This window comes from Malaya genurostris, chromosome 1 (genome assembly GCF_030247185.1).
Source record: "Malaya genurostris strain Urasoe2022 chromosome 1, Malgen_1.1, whole genome shotgun sequence".
Taxonomy (NCBI): domain Eukaryota; kingdom Metazoa; phylum Arthropoda; class Insecta; order Diptera; family Culicidae; genus Malaya; species Malaya genurostris.
The window spans coordinates 128,121,791-128,143,786 of NC_080570.1; the positions used below are offsets into that span (position 1 = coordinate 128,121,791).

The following is a 21,996-nucleotide window of genomic DNA, read 5'->3' on the forward strand; positions in this document are numbered from 1 at the left end:
TGTGGCATTGTAACAAAAGTTTTTGTTACAAATAAGACAATGACATCGGAACTATACCAAAAAGAGTGTCTCCTAAAACGAATTTGCCCGTTCAGTCGATCCCATGACCATCCCGTAATGTTTTGGCCCGATTTAGAAAGCTGTCATTACAGCAAAGTGGTTCAAGAATGGTACCCACCCTACTACTTCTCCGATTGAAAAGTTCTAGGCCATAATGAAGACCGATCTTTGCAAATAATTCAAAACTATGAAAACAGAGCTGAAGTCAAAGAAATTTTTGGTAAAAACCAAAAACACTGAAAAAATCCACTAAACAATCCTAATTCTAATTCAATAATAGTTCCCAATCTCATTCCCAGAAAATTTCAACAAAATGCGATCATCGATTTCTATTTGATGAGTAAATATTTGTATGCCATTTGCATCGAACACACCACTTAATACTATGTTCAAACACTATAAGTTAAAACGAGTTTTAATTCTGATTTCATGTATTAAACGAAATAACATGTTTTTTTTTAAACAGGTTTTCCCTAAATAACATAATATAATTGTCAGTCAAGCACAACCCTGCTAGCATTTTCATTCATTTTTCGGCAGAGCTGCGCTGTCGAATCAGATTTTCATCAAAGTAGCCATGTAATCATAATAAAACTAAACTTAAAACGGGTACGACCATTTTTGTTTTTTGTATTGAAAAAACTCTTTTTTGGTCATTTGTTTCGCCAATCTGGAAATAGAATGAAAATGTTCCAACTCCGATGGACTTATTTAAAAAATGAATAAACAAAAATAAATTGTCGTTATCCTCTTGAGGCAAAATACCAACGATAGCGATGTCCCTAGCATAGGCTCGAATTTTAACAGGATCACAAAACCTTGGACTGGTCAGAGTTGGAGTAGTGATGCCTGGAAGCATTTAAAACAGGTCTTGAGCTTCATGACACACCATAAAGACTGTCCCAGAAAGTATGGATGCACTTTGATTTCGCTGTAAATAATTCACAAGTGTTAGATATTCAAATTTTATTCGATATACTGATAATATTAGACTACAACAACAGAATATTATTCTCAACATTTGCTACTTAGCCATTGTAGACTAGCTGGCACACCTTCTTGCGAACGTTCCTCATTAAATTCCGTACAGACTTCTTGGCGACAAGTTTTGACACTTTTTTCCAATCTTTTTCGAACTGTTGAATGGTTTCGGCTGCCGAGACACGTTTCCTAAGATGAGCCTTCGTTAATGCCCAAAATTCCTCAATTGGTCGAAGTTGAGGGCAATTTGGTGGATTCATGTCTTTTGGGACGAAAGTGACATTTTTGGTAGTATACCATTCTACCGTTGATTTCGAGTAGTGGCAAGAAGCAAGATCTGGCCAGAAGACAACAGGACCCTTTTGGCTTCGAATCATTGATAGAAGTCGTTTTTGTAAACATTCCTTGATGTATATTTCGCTGTTCATTGAAGCAGTGGTGATGAAGGGTTTCAAAATCTTACCGCAGCTACAAATTGCTTGCCAGACCATAGCTTTCTTACCAAGTTTTTCGACTTCAATCGATGTCTCGGACTGGTTTAACACTTGCCCTTCTCGCACCGTATAATATTGTGGTCCCGGCAAGGATTTGTAATCGAGTTTCACGTAGGTTTCGTCGTTCATGATTATACAGTTCAAATTTCCAGCAAGAATCGTATAGTACAGCTTTCGAACCCTCGGTCTGATCGATGCTTCTAGTTTCGGACTACGTTTTGGTTGTTTCTGCTTCTTATAGGTTCGAAAATTCAAACGTTCTTTAGCACGACTAATATTTGACTTCGAATTGCCCACATTTTTGGCCACATCCCGAACTGAAACCTCCTTCTTTTGCTCGAACGCCTTCAGTATACGTTTATCCAACTGAGGGTTAGCAGGACCTTTTTTTACGACCCGTTTTCGGTTTATCCTCAAAGGTGTTATCCTCGCCGTGCTTCCTGATTCCATTTCGCATGGCAGCGGTTTTTGGTTGCGTCCATACCTTCTGGGACAGTATTTACTAAGTTATCCAGCGGATTGAAATCGGGGCTGGATAGTGAGTGCTGTTTAAGGTGCGTCCACGGAAGAACCTAATCACCTAAAATCCCGGTCTAGACCTCCGTGTTTACCTTGCCATCGGAGGACAATGATCCAAATACCTCAATCTACGCGAATTTACGCGACTTTTTCATGCGTTTTATTTAAACCTACGCGACTTTCTATTTTATTTACTTAAGAACTCTCCGGAAAGGAGAAATCAGTATATGAACGCGTGGTATTATTTTCAGCTAATTGACATACTTTGGTAATATCTGTGAAAGTTCTTGTCCATCCAAAAACTTCTTGAAATTTAGGCCTTGAGGTCTACCAACGAAACCGATGACTTTAGAGAGTATCTTATTTGTGGTCTATACTCGTGGTATCACATTCAATTAGTTGGATCATTGTGATCAGTTATGGGTTGTTCATCCAAAAACTACTTGGAGTATAGGCCTTAAGATCTACCAGCACAACAAACTGCAATAGCGAACTTATTAATGACGGTTTATACTAGTGATTCCACTTACAATCAAGAGATTTATGTTAGATGTTCTGGATCACCCAAAAACTGCCTGGAGCTCGAGCTTTCAGATCTACCATCACAAGGTTATGAACTTTTTGTCCTCGTCCAAACTCGCGATAGCACATGCAATCAATAAGTCTGTTGTGAAAGAACTACGCCATCCAGAAACTACCTGTAGTTCAGACCGTAATATCTCCCAGAATAACAAAGTGCATTAAAAAACTTTATTTTCTGGCTCCATACTCGCGATTCACTGAAGTCCTTGGAAGATTGAAAACATTCCTGAAATTCCATTCCATGACTATGAGCAGCATTGAAAAATTATAAATAAACTGACACCGAAGTTCTTGGATGAGTGTAAACGTTTCTGGATCAGATCTAACTAGACAAATAAGCAGTATGTAGCTCAATGACTATGAACAGCATTGAAATGGCATTGGTCTTACAAACCAGTTGTCGTATGTTCGAGACCCGACCTGGAAGGATTCGTAGTGTCAGTAGAATCGTAACACCAGCCATGCAATGGTTCTGTACACTCTGAATCGGCTGCGAAGTCTGCTGAAACAGAAGGTCAAATTCCACTTCAGGAATTATTACACCAAGGCTTTGCTTGATTGCTCGTGAAGATCTTAAGACCTGTTTTCACTGATGAACATACCTGAAAACATACCTGAAATAGCTATAAATAAACAAGTAAGTAATGTGTACTTCTAAAAACATTAACAGCAAGCTGCTTCTATGCTCGTCGGTCACGTCTTTAATCCGCAGGAAACTTATATAGCGGTCAGTTCTGAAATTCGATACGGAATCGATGGTAAATATACTCTCGTTGGTGAACGGGATTTCCGGACTTTTTCCGCTTGGGAAGTTCGAGATTTTCTTACATAGCTCTCGGATACGATTGGTAATCATGTGAGGTTTATTTTCGTGCCCTGGACACCGCCCCGCAAGCTTCCATTCCGATCTTCCGTGCCGTATAATCACTGATCTCGTGTTCCTCCACCATTGTTCTCGTCAAACGACCGGATCTTCCTTTCGATGACCCGAGCCGACCGTTCTTATCTCGGTCCAACTTCCGCTTGATTAAGTTTTCACTTCTTATACCTAATTGACCTTTAAAAACCGAAATGCGTTGGTTCATTTTTTGTGCAATACGGACATTTCACTTCCGTGGAATCGTGGAAATTGCTTGCTGTGCAGAACACAGCTTTCTTCATCCGCCAGGTTTTGTGACCTTCCGAACGATTTATTTTGTTGGGCTATGTTCTAGAATGTTCATCCTTCTGTCATTGTACCTCATGAACATGAGCTGGTCTCGAGGCGGAGTCAGTATCTTTGCGCCAGTATCACCTTTAACAACTAAGACATTCTTATAATACACTAATGAATCCAGAGTAGCATAGCTGGTAGATATTTTTTCACTAAACTTTCGTTTCTCGTTGTTTCACATTCTTTTTCCTCTCTTCTCACTGGCTGTTGTTCGTTAGTAGTGATAGGTATGAGTTCAAGACTGCGTTATACTACGTTCACACCTGCAGAAAATAACATGTTTTAACGATAGTAATATGAAGTTAGAAATGCACCGTTCACACTAGGATTATGTTACTTGTCATTGAGTTTGTTTAGAAAGGTACTGCAAAGACGTCGCAGGTAGAAAAGGAAAAAGTACTTTGACAACATCCGGAAAATAAGAAATAAGTCAGATACTTCTCCTAGCTATGGACGATGTTATAGTTTCACGCTTATTGGCAACGTTTCGAATGTTTATTGCTTCAAAACTTTGGCCATTTAAGTGAAATAAATATTTTCGAGCAGCAGAAAAGTCATCTCCTAATAAAAATGGTATTACCTCAAGGTGAAAGTCGAGTGAAGTGAATTTAGGTCCTTTGCACGAAAGTTGAAAAAATGAGTTTTTTCCACTACAGTGATCACTTCACTATGCGTGATACTGGTAATAGGGAAAATCAAGTGAACTGACATGTAAGTGAAGTGAATGTGAAAGTGGAAGTGGGAACGGTAATAAGGGTCAAACCCTATAAAAATGTATCATCTCGATATTTGGAAATAGTTTTAGTAGGTCGTATTAATGCTCGTATTTCATGCTTTGTGATGTTCACTAGGGTTTCAGAAAAAAATAAATTTCGAAAAATTCATTCACGCTAGAAAACAATAACAGTTAAAATTATACCCAATTTAAACGTAAACACTTAATTCAAAATCTGCAAAACCTCTCATCTAAATAATCACAGCGATTTCCATCCCGTTGCCTTTTGCTAGAGCTTTATCTACCAGAAAAACGACTGATAAAGCCACTAAAGCCACGAACAGAAAGTTTTTAATTTACTGGCGACACAGGTGGGCAACAATCCCACAGTAAGGACGGCCGCGACTGCCGCCACGAACCTATTTCTTTTCATACCAAAAGTATAGAAAATCAAATTGGCAGTGTCCATTCATTGAACATAAAAAAAAACAACCGAAACAAACATTAATCTTTGCTCCCAGAAAAAAAGAATACCCACAAACAGAGCGGAGATGGAGCCGAACAACCGTCGCGTTTTTTTTTGTTGCCCACACTATTCATCATCAGCGACAATATTTCAATTTCATAAATCCATCCTAATTGTATCCTCGCCGTGGGCTTATCATTCATTACAGCGTTTCTCTGTTTTTTCTTCTCTTCGACTTACAGTTCCAAGCGAGGACCTTCGCCGGACAAGATGGCTCCAACGACGACAATCGAGACGGTAACCATCACCAGGCCGCTCAAGGTACGTTCAAGCACGGCACACATACACACTCGCTCGTCACCGTTATCGGTAATCACATTACTGTCCTTCCGCCAACAGGTAATTGCCTTCATCTGTGGGGTAATCGTGATTGTCCTGATGATCCTGGCACTCACCTCCACCGACTGGCTGATGGCGGAAAACTGGCGGCAGGGTCTGTTCGTACACTGCATCGAGGAGGACTACGCACCGCCACTGCCCTTCAACCTGCAGGATCCACCCGGTTGCTATCCGAGCCGTGATGTCAGTAAGTATCGTTAATTGCTTCCCGCGCGCTCGAACAAAGTACCGTACTCTACCGTAAATGTTTCCTTTTCCAGCATACATAAAAGCCACCGCAGCGCTCTGTATTGTGACCCTGGTCACCGATGCCCTGGCGACTATCCTAACTGGGCTCGGACTGCGGACGCAGGACCACACTTTGAAGTATAAGTTCTACCGAATCGCCGTGTTGGTCATGATGGTTGCATGTGAGTATTGCTCGTTGAAACACTGCCAACCAGTCAATTAGTTTTAACGGGTTTGATTACATTATTACGTACTGTTACTCAAATGGAACTACGACACAACAGGTTTTCCGCTCCGACTGACGATTCAAACTAATGATGATTCCTCAGATATCAAATATTTAGTGCTAATTTAAGAAAGATTGACAACTACACTTGTTTATTGAATAACTATTACTACAATAAGATTTTACACGAACATGACAGAACCTCAAAAAATGCGGACATAATTCAAGCGCGGACAATAAATATAATCACAGCAAACTATGATTATGTTGGTTATACGATATCGAGCTAATGGCGTTTTTGCTTGATGCAAAACCCAACCCTGTTTCAACCCTAACTGATGCTGTCAAATGTTTGGATTTGACAACATTTAGGGCATATTCAGTAGTGTTCTAGTTCTAGATACATAATTTATGTCAGTTACAAAATTTAAATCTGAATTTTATAACAAGAAAAACTGGCAGCCCCAGTAGTGTTTTACTCGTGTTTCAAATATACAAAAAATAGAACGGCATCGTAAACCAGTTTTAAATTTGACAGAAGAACTGGTCGAATAAATAAAACTAGAACGGCTAGTTGGGGATACGTTTGTTCCAGTTTCTGCTCTATTATAGATCTTCCATATAGAACTTCTAGCTGCTGAATTTGCTCTTAGGGCATATTCAGTAGTGTTCTAGTTCTAGATGCATAATTTATGTCAGTTTTAAAATTTAAATCTAGAAATTATAACAAAATAAACTGGCAGCCCCAGCAGCGTTTTATCTGTGTTTCAAATATAGAAAAAATAGAACGGCAGTGTATACCAGTTTTAAATTTGACAGTAGAACTGGTCGAATAAATAAAACTAAAACGGATTGCTGGGGATACGTTTGTTTCAGTTTCATTTAGATTATAGACCACTCATATGAATCTTGCAGCTGCTGAATTTGCTCTTAGGGTTGGAACTGGGTTAGTTTTGGCTTCAAGCGAAAGCGACATAATATTTGATGAAACCAGCAACTATGCGATGAACCGGAAAAACAAAAAGCCCGGCTTAAGTAAATATGAATTTAAAAGAATCAATCAAGCTCTCCGCTGTTGAACTCTGTCGAGTGTATTTATCTCGGATGCAAAAGAGTAGTTGAACCGGGATTCACCATATATCTGGTCCACATCAAGATCCTGAACTGAACCTGGTTTTACCATATAACAGAATTTAGTCCGAGTACTGGAAACGCAATATTGTAAGTCCAGGTTTGCTTCCAGTTCCTTGTACCGCTAATAAGTTAAATTTAGGTCATGGATCAAGTTGAAGTCAAGGTTCAGACCCTAGATCTGGATCAGTATCAGAACCTGGAACTTGATTATTTATATGGTAAGGACAGATTCAGATACAAATTTATAGATCCGTTGGATGGATGAACCTGAACTCTCGATCAAGACCTCGATTCTGCAACAGATTTTTGGAACTGAGTCCTGAACCAGTATTTTGGGGCTGGTTTCTGGACCATGAATTCTTGAAACTTGATATTGAAATTGAATTCTGAATTTGAATTTCGAAACTGAATTCTGAACCTTAGTTCTGGACCTAAATTTTGGAACTGTGTTCTGAACTGAATTCGGTAACTGAAACTAAATTGTGGACTCGGATTCTGGGCTTTGACTTTGGACCTGGATTCTGTATTTATCTCTGAAGCTGGACTCTGAAACTGAACTCTGGTCCTGGATTCTAAACCTGAACTCGGGACCTGAGCTTAGAGTTCGGTTATACATTCTGAAACTGATTACTGGACCTGAGCTTTCGACCTGGATTCTGGAACTCAACCTAAGTTCTGAATTTGGATTCCTGACCTGCATCTGGGCCTGGACCTGGACCTGGACCTGGACCTGGACCTGGACCTGGACCTGGAATTCTGGATCAGGAGCCTAGATCTGGCTTCTGAAACTGAATTATGAGCCTGGATTTTGGAATTGAATACTGAACTTTGGGTTTGGACCAGGACCTTGAGTTTCTACCAGAAATCTGGACCTGGATTCTGAATCAAATTGTTTAACCTCAATTCTAACATAGGATGTCGGACATGAATTCTGATTTGGATTATGGATCTGAACTTGGATCCTGAACGAGGGTTTTTGCACTCTACTTCATTCTGGACCAGGAATTGGGGAGCAGACTCTTGGTTCCGAATGCAGATTCTGGAGCTGAATTTTCGAAAGGAATTCCTGCACTGCAGTCAAATCAACATCAACGTTCGTTCTAGAGCTCTTCGCAACAACAACCTCCTCAGAATGCCTCTACGTCGTACTAACTACGGAATCAACGGTGCCGTTATTGGATTGCAGCGAACCTTCAATGGCGTATCTATGGGATTCGATTTCCATTTTCCTCGTAGCAGAATAAAAGCGAATTTTTTTAATATTCTTAGAAATAATCATTAGGATTTTAGTTTGCCTGTTGATTAAAATATATATAAATAAATAAATAAATATAGATATAGAATTCCGCACCTAGATTCTCGACCTAAATTATTGATCGAAATTTGGATTCGGATCTGAACTTGAATCCTAGAACTGAATTTTCTACCAAAATTTGAAATTGTATTCTGAACTTGGAATTTTGAACTGAATTCGGAAACAATACTGAACCTGAACCTGAATTTAGGCTCTGAGTTTTGAACATCGATTATGGATCTGAATTGTGGACTTTGATTTGAAACCACAACTTGGGTTCTGGATGTAGATTCTGAAACTGAACTCTGAACCTGCATTTTAGATCTGGATTCTGGACTTAAACTCTTGGCCTGGATTCAAGAACGAAATGTTAGGCCAGGATTCTGAACTTCAATTTTGGGCATGGATCGATTCTGGAACAAAAATTCTGATCCCAGATTAGGGATTTTGACCTCAAACCAGCTTTCATGGCCTCAATTCTAGTCGTGGATTGAGGACTGAACGTAAATTCGGGACCTGCAACTGGCTTCTGAGACTCAATTATAACCCTGGATTTTGGAATTAAGTACTGAACTTTGGATTTGGACCAAGACCCAAGGTTTTTACTAGAATCCTGGACCTGGCTTTTAAATCAGTTTTTTTTCCTAAATTCTAATCCTGGATTTAGACACAAATGTTGATTTGAACTCAGAATTTGAGCCTGGATTTGGGTACAGGATCTAGGTTCCGGATGCGGATTCTGGATCTGAGATCTTGAGCGAAATATTCTACCTGAATTCTAGACCTAAATTATCAACCGGAATTCGGATTCCAAACGAACCTAAATTCTGGACTTGGATATAGAACTAAGTTCTGTACTAGGACTCTGGAATTGATGTTTGGACTCTGAACTTGGATGGTTTTGGACCTCAACCTGAACCTGGATCTGGATTCTAGAACTAGATTCTAGATTTGAACCTGGATTTTGGATCTGAACTTATATCCAAAAGCTGAGTTTTGGACCTTAATTTGAACTTGGACTCTGAACCTGGATTCTTGAACTGAATACGGAAACTGAATTGTGAACCTACGATCTGAGCTTGACGTTTGGTCCTGGATTTTGAAAAGCTTGGAACCTGAATTTTGGCCCTGGGTATCGAACGATTCTGGACCTGGGTTGTGAACCTGAATTTTGGAGTTTGATTTAGGATCAGAACCTTAATTCCGGATGCAGCACTTCTGAAACTTAATTCTGAACCGGAATTCTAGATCCGAGCTTGAATTCTTTACCTGACTTCTGGAACTAAATTTTAGACCTGGATTCTGCGCTTTATTTTTTGGTATGAACCGATTCTGGACTGGGATATGGTACAGAATTCTGGACTAGGACTCTGGAACTGATTTCTGGACCTAGATTCTGGAATTAAATTCCAGGTCTGGTTTTGAAACTGAATTCTAGAACTAGATTCTGGAATTGGATTTGAACATGAATACTAAAACTTAAATTTTGACTCAAATTTGGACTTGGACTCTTTACATTCATAAACTGAATTCTCCGTTCGATTTAACATCTCATCCAAGTTAGTCCATAAACCAAAACCGCTTATGTTCGGGACAGAAGAAACCAAGTACAGTATTGTGTAGTGAACAATAGAACGATCTCGAAATGAGTGAACCAAACGAACAAAAGCTACCGCCGGTACGAAAGAATACAATTATTGTTGACTTCAGACAGTGCAAAATTCGACCTTCGATACGAGAACTTGAAGGTTTGCTTAAGGAGCAAATGCATCTTGACATTAAACGTGTGCATTGACTTCAATGCAATAAGACCAATAATGTTGTTTATATCCAGTTCCATAAAGAGTTGGATGCAATTCAATTCGCTAAAGACAATAATAATGTGCACTATGTGGAGCATGAAAATATTAAGTACAACATTCCAGTATATATGGAAGATAGTGCTATAGAAGTGAGTGTGCATGATCTTCCCTCAAGCGTCCTTATATTCGCAAAACCATGTCCCAATACGGAGAGATTCTCTCTATCGAAAAAGAAAAGTGGAAGATTTTTTTCCCCGGTATTCTAAATGGCGTACGTTTGTTACGCATGCGCTTGAGGAGGCCTATACCTTCTTATGTGACATTTGGTCAGGATACAAGAATCCCGTGCAAATCACTTGTTACCTATGACAATCAAATGGCCACATGTCAATATTGCCAAAAAGCTGTTCACGGTAAGCCATGTGATAAACCGGACAAGGAGACAACTATACCAAAGGACAACGGTGCTTCCTTCACACCAACCCCAAGCAACCCCAGTACACCTGTTACAGTCACCAACAACAGTGAAACTATCCCCTATAGAACAAAGTATACCAGCTGCAATCAACAGCTTACCATCTAACCAACCAGCAACTGCAAACAATGTACAACAAGGCGCATCCACAGCAACTAGTAACGAAATCAACAACAATACCACGGCAATGGATGACGAGACGAACCACGAACAAACTGCCCCTCAATCCTCGCAGGAGGAAAATGGAAGCTCCTCTCCCCCTAGAAAAAGGGTGACAACGAGATCCAATACAAAAAAAATGGAAAAACTCAGCTAAATCGGCCACGTAAAGCTTGTACGCAAATAGGCCTGAATAAAATATCTTTTAAATAAAAGAAAATATACTGAATTCTGAATTTGAGCTCTGAGCCTGAATTCTGGAACTGGAATCTGGATTCAGGACTTCAATTCTGAGCCTAAGCTTTAATTTTGAACATAGTTTGGGACCTAGATCTGGATCTCAAACCTGGATCTGGATTCTGGAGTTGAATTATGGACCTAGTTTCTGAACTCAGATTTTGAACGTTACCTGAGTTTTTGATCTTAATTCTGGACCTAACTTTGGACCTTGATTCCGAACTTTAGGTTCGGACCTGGATTCTGGCCCGGATCTTTTTTCCTAAATTCTAGTCTAGATTTTGTATACGAACTCTGATTTGAATTCTGGACTTGGATGATAAACCTAGACTTCAGACCCAAATTTAGGATCTGGATTTTGGATAGGACCTGGGTTTCGAACGTGGATTTTGGAACTGAAATCTAGAACGGAACTCCGGTCTTAGACTCTGAACCGAAATTATTGATCGGATTTTTTCACCTGAATTCTATAGACTTAAATTATGAACTTGAATTCAGGACCGGGATCTAAGTTATGGATCTGAATTCTGAAACTGAGTTTGTCACTTGAATTCTGGACTTGGGCTCTGGAACTGAATGCTGGAGCTAAATTCTGGACATGGCTCTGAGTTCTAGAAGTGGATTCTGGAATTGATCTGGATCTGAATCTAAATTCTGTGCTTGGATTTTTTATCTGGATCTAAATTCTGGTCTAAATTTTTCGTGTGGAATCTGGCTTTGATACACTTACATACACTTAACTAATAAAATGAGTGTAAAAACTGTTGATATTTAGTGGAAATCGTGCTACATTTATCTGAAATTCACATTATAACGATACGATATATCGTTACTTCTATGTTATGAATTTCACACGAATGTCACATTGTTTTCCATATAGGTTTAAATTGAAACACGGTTGACTGAATCACGTGTTTTGTACTTACATTTGTGCTGTACTCATTTCCACTAAAAATGAAGTGTTTAACACATGTAGTTCGATTCGATAGCAGAACGCATCACTTCCAAAAGAAAAACACATCAAAGCTAAGTGAAAAATAATCTAATCTTGCATCTTAATAAATTTCCACATGAAATCTTAAAACAAATCGCTTTATTTATGTGAAGTGCTATTTACATTTGAATCGATCGTGCAGATTTTTATCAGTGTAGTTTAGATACAGGCATCAGAGATGCCAGATATTTTCATAAAAAATCGGTATTGCTTTGTACAAAAAATCTGTATTAATTCACTAATAAAATGACATTCTTACAACAAAATGATGCTAATACCATATTCACATTAGCGCGGATATCACTTGATATACCGAGATGATATGCATATCATGTCGAAGTGTTCACATATGATCGAAATGATATCGTTTGACAATCAAGTTATCATATTGAATGTTCTCATTAGAAATAAGATCAATAATATTACCTTTCTCTATTGAAATTAAATCAATAGTTGAAGTCTTGCATTTTATGGTCTCCGAACGCCAGTATTCGTTGAAAAATTCGAAATTATAATGATTGTTTATTGTCACTCTCGAAGTGACGTTTCTAAAAGAATGCGTTCAATGCCATTATCCGTGTTGCTAGTTGCGATTTTTGACAACTCGACATGATATCGTACATGATACCCCGGATATCATGCCAAAATGATAATACGCGTTGACATCAAATTGTATGGGATATCAAGTGATATCGCACATGATATCATCGGATATCAAGTATATCCGTATATCACTTGATATCAGCGCTAATGTGAACATACTATAAAAGATATTATTCCAATAGATTGTGGTTTTTAGGATGGTAGATTTTCATAGTTTTTTTTTTAATTTTTTATCCACAACATTTGAATTGTAATTTAATATATTCATCTAGTTTGAAATTGTTGACTTCATAATTTGACATGGAATTTTAACACCCAATATGCAACGTCATGTCGGGTCATACAACTCTCAGTTTGACAGTAAAGTGTCATGATGCCATCACTTCCTTGAATATCGGTTCAAATTGGTTTGAAATTATAAAATAAATGGATTTCAGAACAGATTTCCATATTAATTTGTGATTTGTCCGTTGATTGATAGACTTTTTTCTCGTAACAGGAATCAAATACTTTCTTACTTTTTGTAAGATCTGTATAAATCTGTATTAAATTGAGGAAATCTGTATGAAATCTGTACTCTGTATTAAGTCTGTATGAGAATGCAAAAATCTGTATAATACAGATAAATCTGTATAAATGGCATCTCTGACCGGCATCCTAGCAGACGCTTATGGGCTCTTGCATTCGAGCTTGAATACAATCAAAGACTTCATATTAACAAGATATCCAGCTCTCACATTTCCCGAACAAATCATTGGCAACATCCTTTTTTGAGAGCTTGGTGCCCTCAGGCGAGTCCGCATCGAATCTCGTACACAAAAGTAGGGGAAAGAAATGTCAAATTCGTGCGCGCCAAAATAGCAGCACTGCGCACTCATACAATTGACATGATATGTTGAATGTGCTGCCGTGCGATGGCGTTGCTGAACTGAAGATTGATATCGCTTCAAGCTGATAGGGTCTGATACAATGGTAATGCGTGTGCACGCTCTTTGGATATAACTCATGGTTTGAGTTGCGATTACTCAAATTTATAAACAGGAACAATATGTCAAAGTTTGAGTATGGATTTGAGTAAAATTTACTCAGGCCATGAGTTCTTTCGCTTCTATTCATACATTAGAGCAAGCGTTCAGTTTCCAAACATTTGAGTGAAAAATGCTTCTTGCAGTTCAGTGCGTTTTCATTATCGGAATATCAATCATAGTTGGAATTTTGTGGTTTCCAACTATGCTATGTGAGACGTCGAAAGTAAATCCAAACCTATCCAAAGTAAATTGTTTTGGATAATTTTTTTGCGCTTTCCAGAAAGAAAAATGACATTAACTTGAAATTCATGTATATAAACATTAACGAAGAAAAATTTCTTTATTTTTTAGTGCAAGGAACTCAAATTTTGAGTTAAACTTACCAAACTCTGAAAAAATATTTTTTTCTTATTATGAGCTTATTTCAACATCTTCGACTCTTAACTCAAAAATGAATAGATAGGTGGTAACTCAAGCATAGAGTACGTGCACTTTTTATGAATTTGAGTTATGTGTCACTCAATGTTGAGTTATGTTCAATGAGGGTGTGGGCAAAATCGTACGCAACGATAGTTTTTAGCGAATTAATAACAGCATACAAACACAGTTTTTTTTATTGTATGAACTTGAACGTTTGTTTGGTTTGATTTTTGAAAAAATAACCTGGCAACTTTGGTTTAGAGTTTAATAATCCCACTTTGAAGAAATTCCGGCAACCGAAAGATATCTGTCTGGGTACCGTCAAGCTATCAAAACAGCCAAAATCTAAATTCAATTCAAAGAATTCTGAAATGACATCTGAAATTTTCATATAATTTAGTAATAATGAATCACAACATCAAATTTACAAAAACTAAACGAACCATCAAATATATAATTCCACGACTGCCATATATATTATATAGTAACATGTTATCTTTACTTTCGTATACTTTCAGTAATCTCTCTCCTGGTGGCTCTCATTCTTTATCCGGTATGCTTCGCGGCGGAGCTTAATCTAGGTGAGACAAACAAATGTTCCTCTTCTCTTCCGCAGCTCCAACGATGCTGAAGCCTTCCGGTGTAGAAGCCATAGCAGCAGCTGATCATTATAGACCGAGACTGAATAGTGACCGTTCGGTTGAGTTTTTTGTTTATTCTGTTCTATAAGTTTTTGATTGATTTTGTTTTGTTTGTTTTGTTATGTTTCGTTTATTTGTTCAATTGGTTGTACGAGAAAGAAAAGTGTATGACCAATTGGGAGAAATATGATTTATACACGCCTCTTGAAAATAATTTACGGTTTAAGTTGCGATTACTCAAATTCCTAAACTGGAACAATAAGCTAAAATTTGAGTACTTGGATTTAAGTAAAACTAACTCACTCCATGAATTCTCATAGATTAGAGTAAGGGTTGAGTTTTCAAACATTTTGGTGAAAAAAAATTCTTGCAGTTCAAAGCGTTTTCATTCTCGGAATATTCCTATCGAATTTAAGAATGCAAGAAAACGTCGTTTTTCATAGTCATTTATAGATCCGGTTTTTCAAACCATGAATCATCAATCATAGATGTTTCCAATAGACATTTTGTGGTTTCGATTATGCTAAGTGAGACATCTAACATAAGGATATCAAAATCATTCAATTTTGACTCAAAACCGGTCGAAAGGAAATGGTTTTGAGTCACTTTTTGTCGCTTCTTATTTAAAAGAAAAGAGGAATGATACAACTATGAATCCATGTATATAAACATCACGAAGAAAATTCTTTATTTTGAATGCAAGGAACTCAAATTTGACAAAAAAAAAATTTATATGAGCGTGCTACACATATATTGGGGAATGTTAGGACATGTTTTTTAGGCTTTTTTTACATCAGATATGTTTTTGAAACGTCAATTCAGTACAATTTTTGCCATAAATCGCTTCACACCGAAACAACGCGCTGAAATAGTGACACTTTACATTGTGTTAACTCATCGTGCATATCAACAAAAATATCGCGGCAAAAATACAATTGGGTACTGTTTTCATATCTGCAAAATTCTTCGTTTTCATGGTTGGATTTTAAGATTAATTGATAAATTATGATCAAAAGCTGTATCATTAGTCTATTTACTCATGTTTTATCATCTAAATCAAATCTGTATGGGAACTGAAAATTTCAAATTTCATCCGAGATTTTCAAGAGTATAGGACAATTTTAAATCATATGTTCGATGACAACACGTGAATAATCATTTTTCTTACCCATATTTGTAAGGTTTTGTCATCTGCATTCGTTCAAACTCAAGTAAATGGAAAAATTTGTCAAAAATTGTTCTAAATACATGAGATATGTCAAAACAATCACCATAACGCTATCTCGTGGTGACCACGCTGATAGGATTGTTCAACAAATGACCAAAAAAGTCATGTCGTAAAACAACCGAACAGACATGGTTGTACCAGTTTCCAGTTTTGTTTTGTCATGATTACATGGCTACTCTGATGGAAAACTGATTTGATAAAAGCTTGTCAATTGACATCAGCGTTGCCAGGTTGCCAGATTTGTCTTGCAAATGTTAGATTTTTCTCGCTTCGTCAGACACTCAAACTAACCAGATCTTTTACCAGATTTTTAAAATTTTCCCAGATTTTCCAAATTCTCACTAGATCTTTATGGTTTTGGCCTCTATACGATAGGTTTGGAAAAAAATTATTATGGTACTTGGGTAAAAGTTGTTAAATTTTGATCAGGTACGGATCGGGTTCGGGTTAAATAAATTACTCACCCGACCATCTCTGTCACTTGTATTATTGCAATTCTATCATCTCCGGAACCAAAAATGCCAGCCATTCCATATTCGAACTTGACCAATCATTCAATAGTACAGGGTAAAAATTTAGAATTAAAAATACAATTATAAAAACGGTTTGGTAGATTTCAATAAGTGAATTTAAAAAGTTCAGAAAAATAATTTCCCCCACGGCTGCCTTGTCAGTAACCAATCCGATCCACCCAATTTTTGAGAACATTTTCGATTGTTTCTGTCCTTATATCAGCAACAGCAACTTGAATTTCGTGCTTGTGTTCTTCAATTGTTTCTGAATGGTCGGTGTAGCATTTATCTTCAAACTGCTCCTCAAAGAGACCTTTTTTTACTCATTGAAAATAAGGCCCGGCAATAAATTTCCTTGTATATAGTAGACCCAGACAAATCCAGATAAATTTTTGAGTTTCGACAGATTTTTGAAAAAATAACCTGGCAACTCTGATTGACATAGTCGCGAAATGACAGACAAAATGCTAGCAGGGTTGTGCTTAACTGATCATTATATCAGCTGTTTTTCAAAGATGGACGAATCTTATACTATGTTCACACTGGCCTAAAATAACATGTTTCAACGATAGTAATATAAAGTTAAAACCGCACTGTTCACACTAAGAAAAATGGTTGTGCCTATCTGCGTTGCCAGGTCATTTTTCCAAAAATATGTAGTTGGCGCAAAAATCTATCTGTATCATATCGGTATCAATATCTTTTCTACATAAGTAGTAGAAAAGGTGAGCGAAAAAAAAGGTCCCACGACAACCTTTTCTCATGTCTATTCAAGCTAAAAACTAAAATCGGTACTTATCTGTGTGATCCGTGAATTATCGGTATTTTGGGAGAACATATCTGTATTGTGGTATAGAGGTAAAAAATCTGTATAAATACCGAGAAATCGGTATACCTGGCAACGTTGGTACCAGTTTTCAGTTTTGTTTTATTATGATTAGAGTGACTATAATCAGAGTGGCGACAGCTGTTCGTTTGGAATGACAGCTCCCAGTTCCAAACGAGCAAACGACCTGTCAATTCAATGTAAAGCTAATGGAATGTTTTGAATTGTTGCCAGCATTACGGATGAGATGTCGTCACTCTGGTTATAGGCACTCTAATTACAATTTTGCCTAAAAATTCGGATTCTACAAAAATCTCAATCTTTGTAATACAAAGAACTATAAAGGGCGAAACTGTCATTCCATTTGTTTACGTAAGTTTCGCCCTTCATGACAACAAACGAGGCGATACTTCAATTGCTAGTAAGGAAGGGCGAAACCTTTTTTTCTTTCCTTTATTTCAGATGGTTTCCGAGCCTTTTACCACTGGAAATAGTAAATGAGACGATATAATAACTCGCAGATTTGTCGTTGTCGCGAAATCCAGCCAATTTCATGAAAATCTTTATAATTCACACAGGAAGCATAAAAGTAAACAAATCGAAAAAGGGCGAAACTCTTTTTTTATGTTGATTTATTCAGTGGATATAGATAGAAAGTGGTAAAATTTGCATCACTTTTGAAGATAAACTAACAATTCATCGACTAATCATAAATTGATCTGACAATATACGATAATTTCTAAATACGATTTGAAACCAAAATCGAAACATTCATCGATGTTTTTCTCCATTTGCTGTCAATGTTAGATTCGCCGTTCTTTAAAAAACAGCTGATATCATGTTATTTTGGGAAAACATATGTTAATGTGACGTTTCTGAATATGAAATAACACGGAAGAAAAACGCGTTATACTATGTTCACACTATGAGTTAAAACATGTTATAACTCCGATTTCATGTTTTAAGCGAAATAACATGTTTTACTTTTGCGTTATTTCATATTCAGAAACGTCACATTAAAACATGTTTTCCCGAAATAACATGATATAATTGTCAGTAAAGCACAACCCTGCTATCATTTTCCTTCACTTTTCGACTATGTCAATTGACAAGCTGTTCAACAACAGCAGTTTTCCATCAAAGTAGCCATGTAATCATAATAAAACAAAACTGAAAACTGGTGCCAACGTTGCCAGGTATACCGATTTCTCGGTATTTATACAGATTTTTGACCTCTATATCACAATACAGATATGTTCTCCCAAAATACCGATAACTCACGGATCACACAGATAAGTACCGATTTTGGTTTTTAGATTGAATAGGCATGAGAAAAAGTTGTCGAGGGACCTTTTTTTTCGCTCATCTTTTCTACTACTTATGTAGAAGAGATATTGATACCGATATGATACAGATAGATTTTTGCGCAGACTACATATTTTTGGAAAAATTACCTGGCAACGCAGATAGGTACAACCATTTTTCTTAGTGTGAACAGTGCGGTTTTAACTTTATATTACTATCGTTAAAACATGTTATTATTTCGCTTAAAATATGAAATCATAGTCAAAACTCGTTTTATCTCATAGTGTGAACGTAGTATTACTGACAATTATATCATGTTATTCAGGGAAAACCTGTTTTAATGTGACTTTTCTGAATATGAAATAACGCAAACGTAAAACATGTTATTTCGCTTTAAACTTTAAATCAGAGTTAAAACTTGTTTCAACTCATAGTGTGAACATATACACGCTCATTCAATGTTACTCTCAAGTGAGTAATTTGTACTCACTTTTGCTTATTTAATTCAAATGTCAAAAAAAGTCTACTCAAAAGTCTACTTAGTTTTTTAATTGACAACAAGTTTAACTCACAGTGCTTTGAAAAGGTTATGTGGAAATTTTCGTTCACTGAACTTTGCCTTTTATCGGAGGCGGAACCAGATTATAAGGGCACATTATCGAAATGCTTACTATACACCTCAAAGCCATTCGCGCAGGTTGAAGACGGTAAGAAAGTGTTCAGTCATATAGCAAGTATTTTATTTATTTTTTCTGTATAAGAATACATCAGAGCATTTCTACGAATGCTGTACAAAATGCCAGTACGTGGGCAACGTAGGAAGGTAGACGGATCCTTTCCAATGACCGATGAACAGGTAGCGGCTTCCTTCATTCGTTGGATAGAAGTAAGTTAGTATTTGTTTAAAGCAAAGAATTCCTTATTCAATTGTTGAGTAATATTTACTCACTCGAGCTAATTTTCCTATTTGTAGCACTGAGTAAATGTTACTCAGAATTTGACAAATACTGTATTTACTCAAAAGTGAGTAAACAAGTTTTACTCACTATAGAGTAGTTCCACTTTTAACGAAAGTGAGTAAAATTGTACTCACTTTAGAGTAACATTGAACGAGCGTGTAGTATTATTCCGTTTACTCCCTGTTATAAATTATACATCGCTCGCGACAACTGTTACCAAACGAGACAGTTATTCATTCCGCAATCCGCAAAGCTTCTCCTCTTATAGCATACGGTTATTTATCAATTGAACACAATTAGACAAATCGGTAGTAACATGTGATTAGGGCATATCGCACGATAGGCCCCTGCGAATGTTACAAAATATAATGCTCATTGCTCGGTTCTACAACCACCATTTACACAATAATCGATATAATCTCGTAGATAGAAGCCCAATCTACGAAATTGTGCGCAATATATTTGAATTTCATGTTTAAAACTTGAGTAATGAGCATTATTTTTCGTAACTTTCAAAAGGGCATATCGCACGATATGCCCTAATCACATGTTAGTACCGAAATGCTATATCGTTCAGAAATATAGCTCTGAATTAATTTCGATCAAATGTTTATTCTACAGAAATTTTTTAGCTTAGAGAAATTAATAATATTTTTCAAGAACAATTAATTTTTGCCGACCTATCACAAGTATCCAACATAAACAATTTGAAAAAATACTAACAAAGAGAAGCATAATGAGCTGTTCCGAAACTGGTTCGGAAATTTTGTCAGGTCCTAGGGTATAACTGATTATTTAATTGTTGCCAGACTTTTGGGATTGGGCTTTGGGAAATTGAAACTTTTCGTTGATCTATTTCGCAAGTGTGGCAGAAAATGAGAAGACACTCCGTTGGACAAGGGACAAAGCTTGGCTAAGAACCAGGCCCCGACTGGTCCTATGCTTGTAGTGTGTTGCTTTTTTGTTGGTGGCACGAGCCACCTGCGCCATACCAGAAGAACCAGAGCATACCTCCCGTTGATCGTAGATCCGAACTTTCTTCCAGGAAACCGGCCAGTGTGGGAGTTCGGCTGGGCGTACGGTGTCGGCTGGGGTGCTGCCATTTTCCTGTTCGGTGCCGTCGTGCTGCTCCTGTGCGACAAGGAATCCGAAGAGATCTACTACAAGGAAAGGAAAATAGTACACGACGTCTCGATGCGAGACTAGGCCCGGCCACACGCCCTGCCCGATGTTGTACTTTAGGCTGTAAGTATCGATTTTCGTTCGTCCGTCAATCATTTATGTTCACGATGCGGTAGTACAGGTGGTTACATTTTTCCTATACGAGCGCACGGTTGCCAGTTTAAGGAGCCTCTTTTACTACCGCATAATGACCGTGCTTTCAACTATTGTCTAATATTTCAATTCTTTTCTCGTTGCAGTTTTAAATAAAAACGAGAAAAATAATTGTCGTTCACAATCCTCTCAAAGAAAAGGTTATAGAGATGATGTACCAAAGCAAAAACTGTGAAAATGGAAAATCTTACCTACTAGAACAGAGCAAAATCAAGCAAAAGTATAAATATCCAAACAAAAAAATATTCAGTGTGTTCTCCAGCCAAATGAATGTTAATTGCTATCGTTGGAGCATATCGATGTATTTTTGGTACTCGATCGATAAGCGATAAATTTTCGTTTTCAAACAAGTGCAAAAAAAAAAGAAACATAGTCGAGTCAGCTTTTAATTTCGCGTTTACCGTTTCGTTTCGAATGATACTATTGCACTACAAAACGAAACAAACAAACAAAAAAATGTGTAGATCCGACCAAACCTGTTTAGGCAACGCTCATTCAAAAAAAACAAATGAAACTAACCAGACAAGCATTAGAACTCTTCTTTCGTTCGCATTCAGATGGTTACATCCTTTTAAATTTTTTGTACTACTTTGGAATACTCGAGAAATTCAAAATTAAAACAGACCCTGGAATCATCAGCAGGAACCACCAAGGAGGGAAGAAACAGCAGCAGAAACAACATCAACAGAATGCAGAGAATGAACGCGATTTTTTGAGAAGTTATTAAAAAGCAACCAGAAGAGCCGGTAAACATCATGAAAAGTCACACCGCTGTATTGATGCAAGGTTAAGATCGGACAGCACTGGAGAAAAAAAAACGTAAAGAATGTGACATGGGCAAGGGTATGGCGCCGTCAAACAATGCTAAACTAGAATATACAAGAAAAACATATTTATTGACAAACATATTAAGGAAATGACACTATTTATACAACAAAATTTTTCAGAAAAGCAACTATCTGCAGAAGAAAACAAACGGACAGAACCTAAAAAAGTAACACAAATTATTAACTGTTTGTTAACGAAGGTATAAAACTACATCAAACTACTACAATTACTATTGTATAATATTTACTCGAAAGTTTTTTTTTCAATAGTCTTAGTTTGTTCAATCATACTTTCGAAAGTTGTTCTGAACAATTAGAGAAGAATGTGCTCTTT

The 21,996-nt window shown here is 37.1% G+C and overlaps 1 protein-coding gene across 5 annotated transcripts in view; it reads left to right on the forward strand.

Moving 5' to 3' along the window:
• Positions 1-21,065, forward strand: part of LOC131425731 (transmembrane protein 47) — a 144,268-nt gene extending 123,203 nt beyond the window's left edge. For 4 of the 5 annotated variants that reach the window (XM_058587833.1, XM_058587836.1, XM_058587835.1 and 1 more), the window contains exons 3-8: positions 5,273-5,351; positions 5,430-5,616; positions 5,690-5,839; positions 14,548-14,610; positions 20,528-20,745; positions 20,922-21,065. In XM_058587833.1, the coding sequence (XP_058443816.1) occupies positions 5,273-5,351; positions 5,430-5,616; positions 5,690-5,839; positions 14,548-14,610; positions 20,528-20,706 (658 nt within the window). In that variant the 3' untranslated portion in view covers positions 20,707-20,745; positions 20,922-21,065. The remainder of the gene's footprint in view (positions 1-5,272; positions 5,352-5,429; positions 5,617-5,689; positions 5,840-14,547; positions 14,611-20,527; positions 20,746-20,921) is intronic. The other variant, XM_058587838.1, reaches the window with a different exon arrangement.
• Positions 21,066-21,996: the final 931 nt, after the last annotated feature.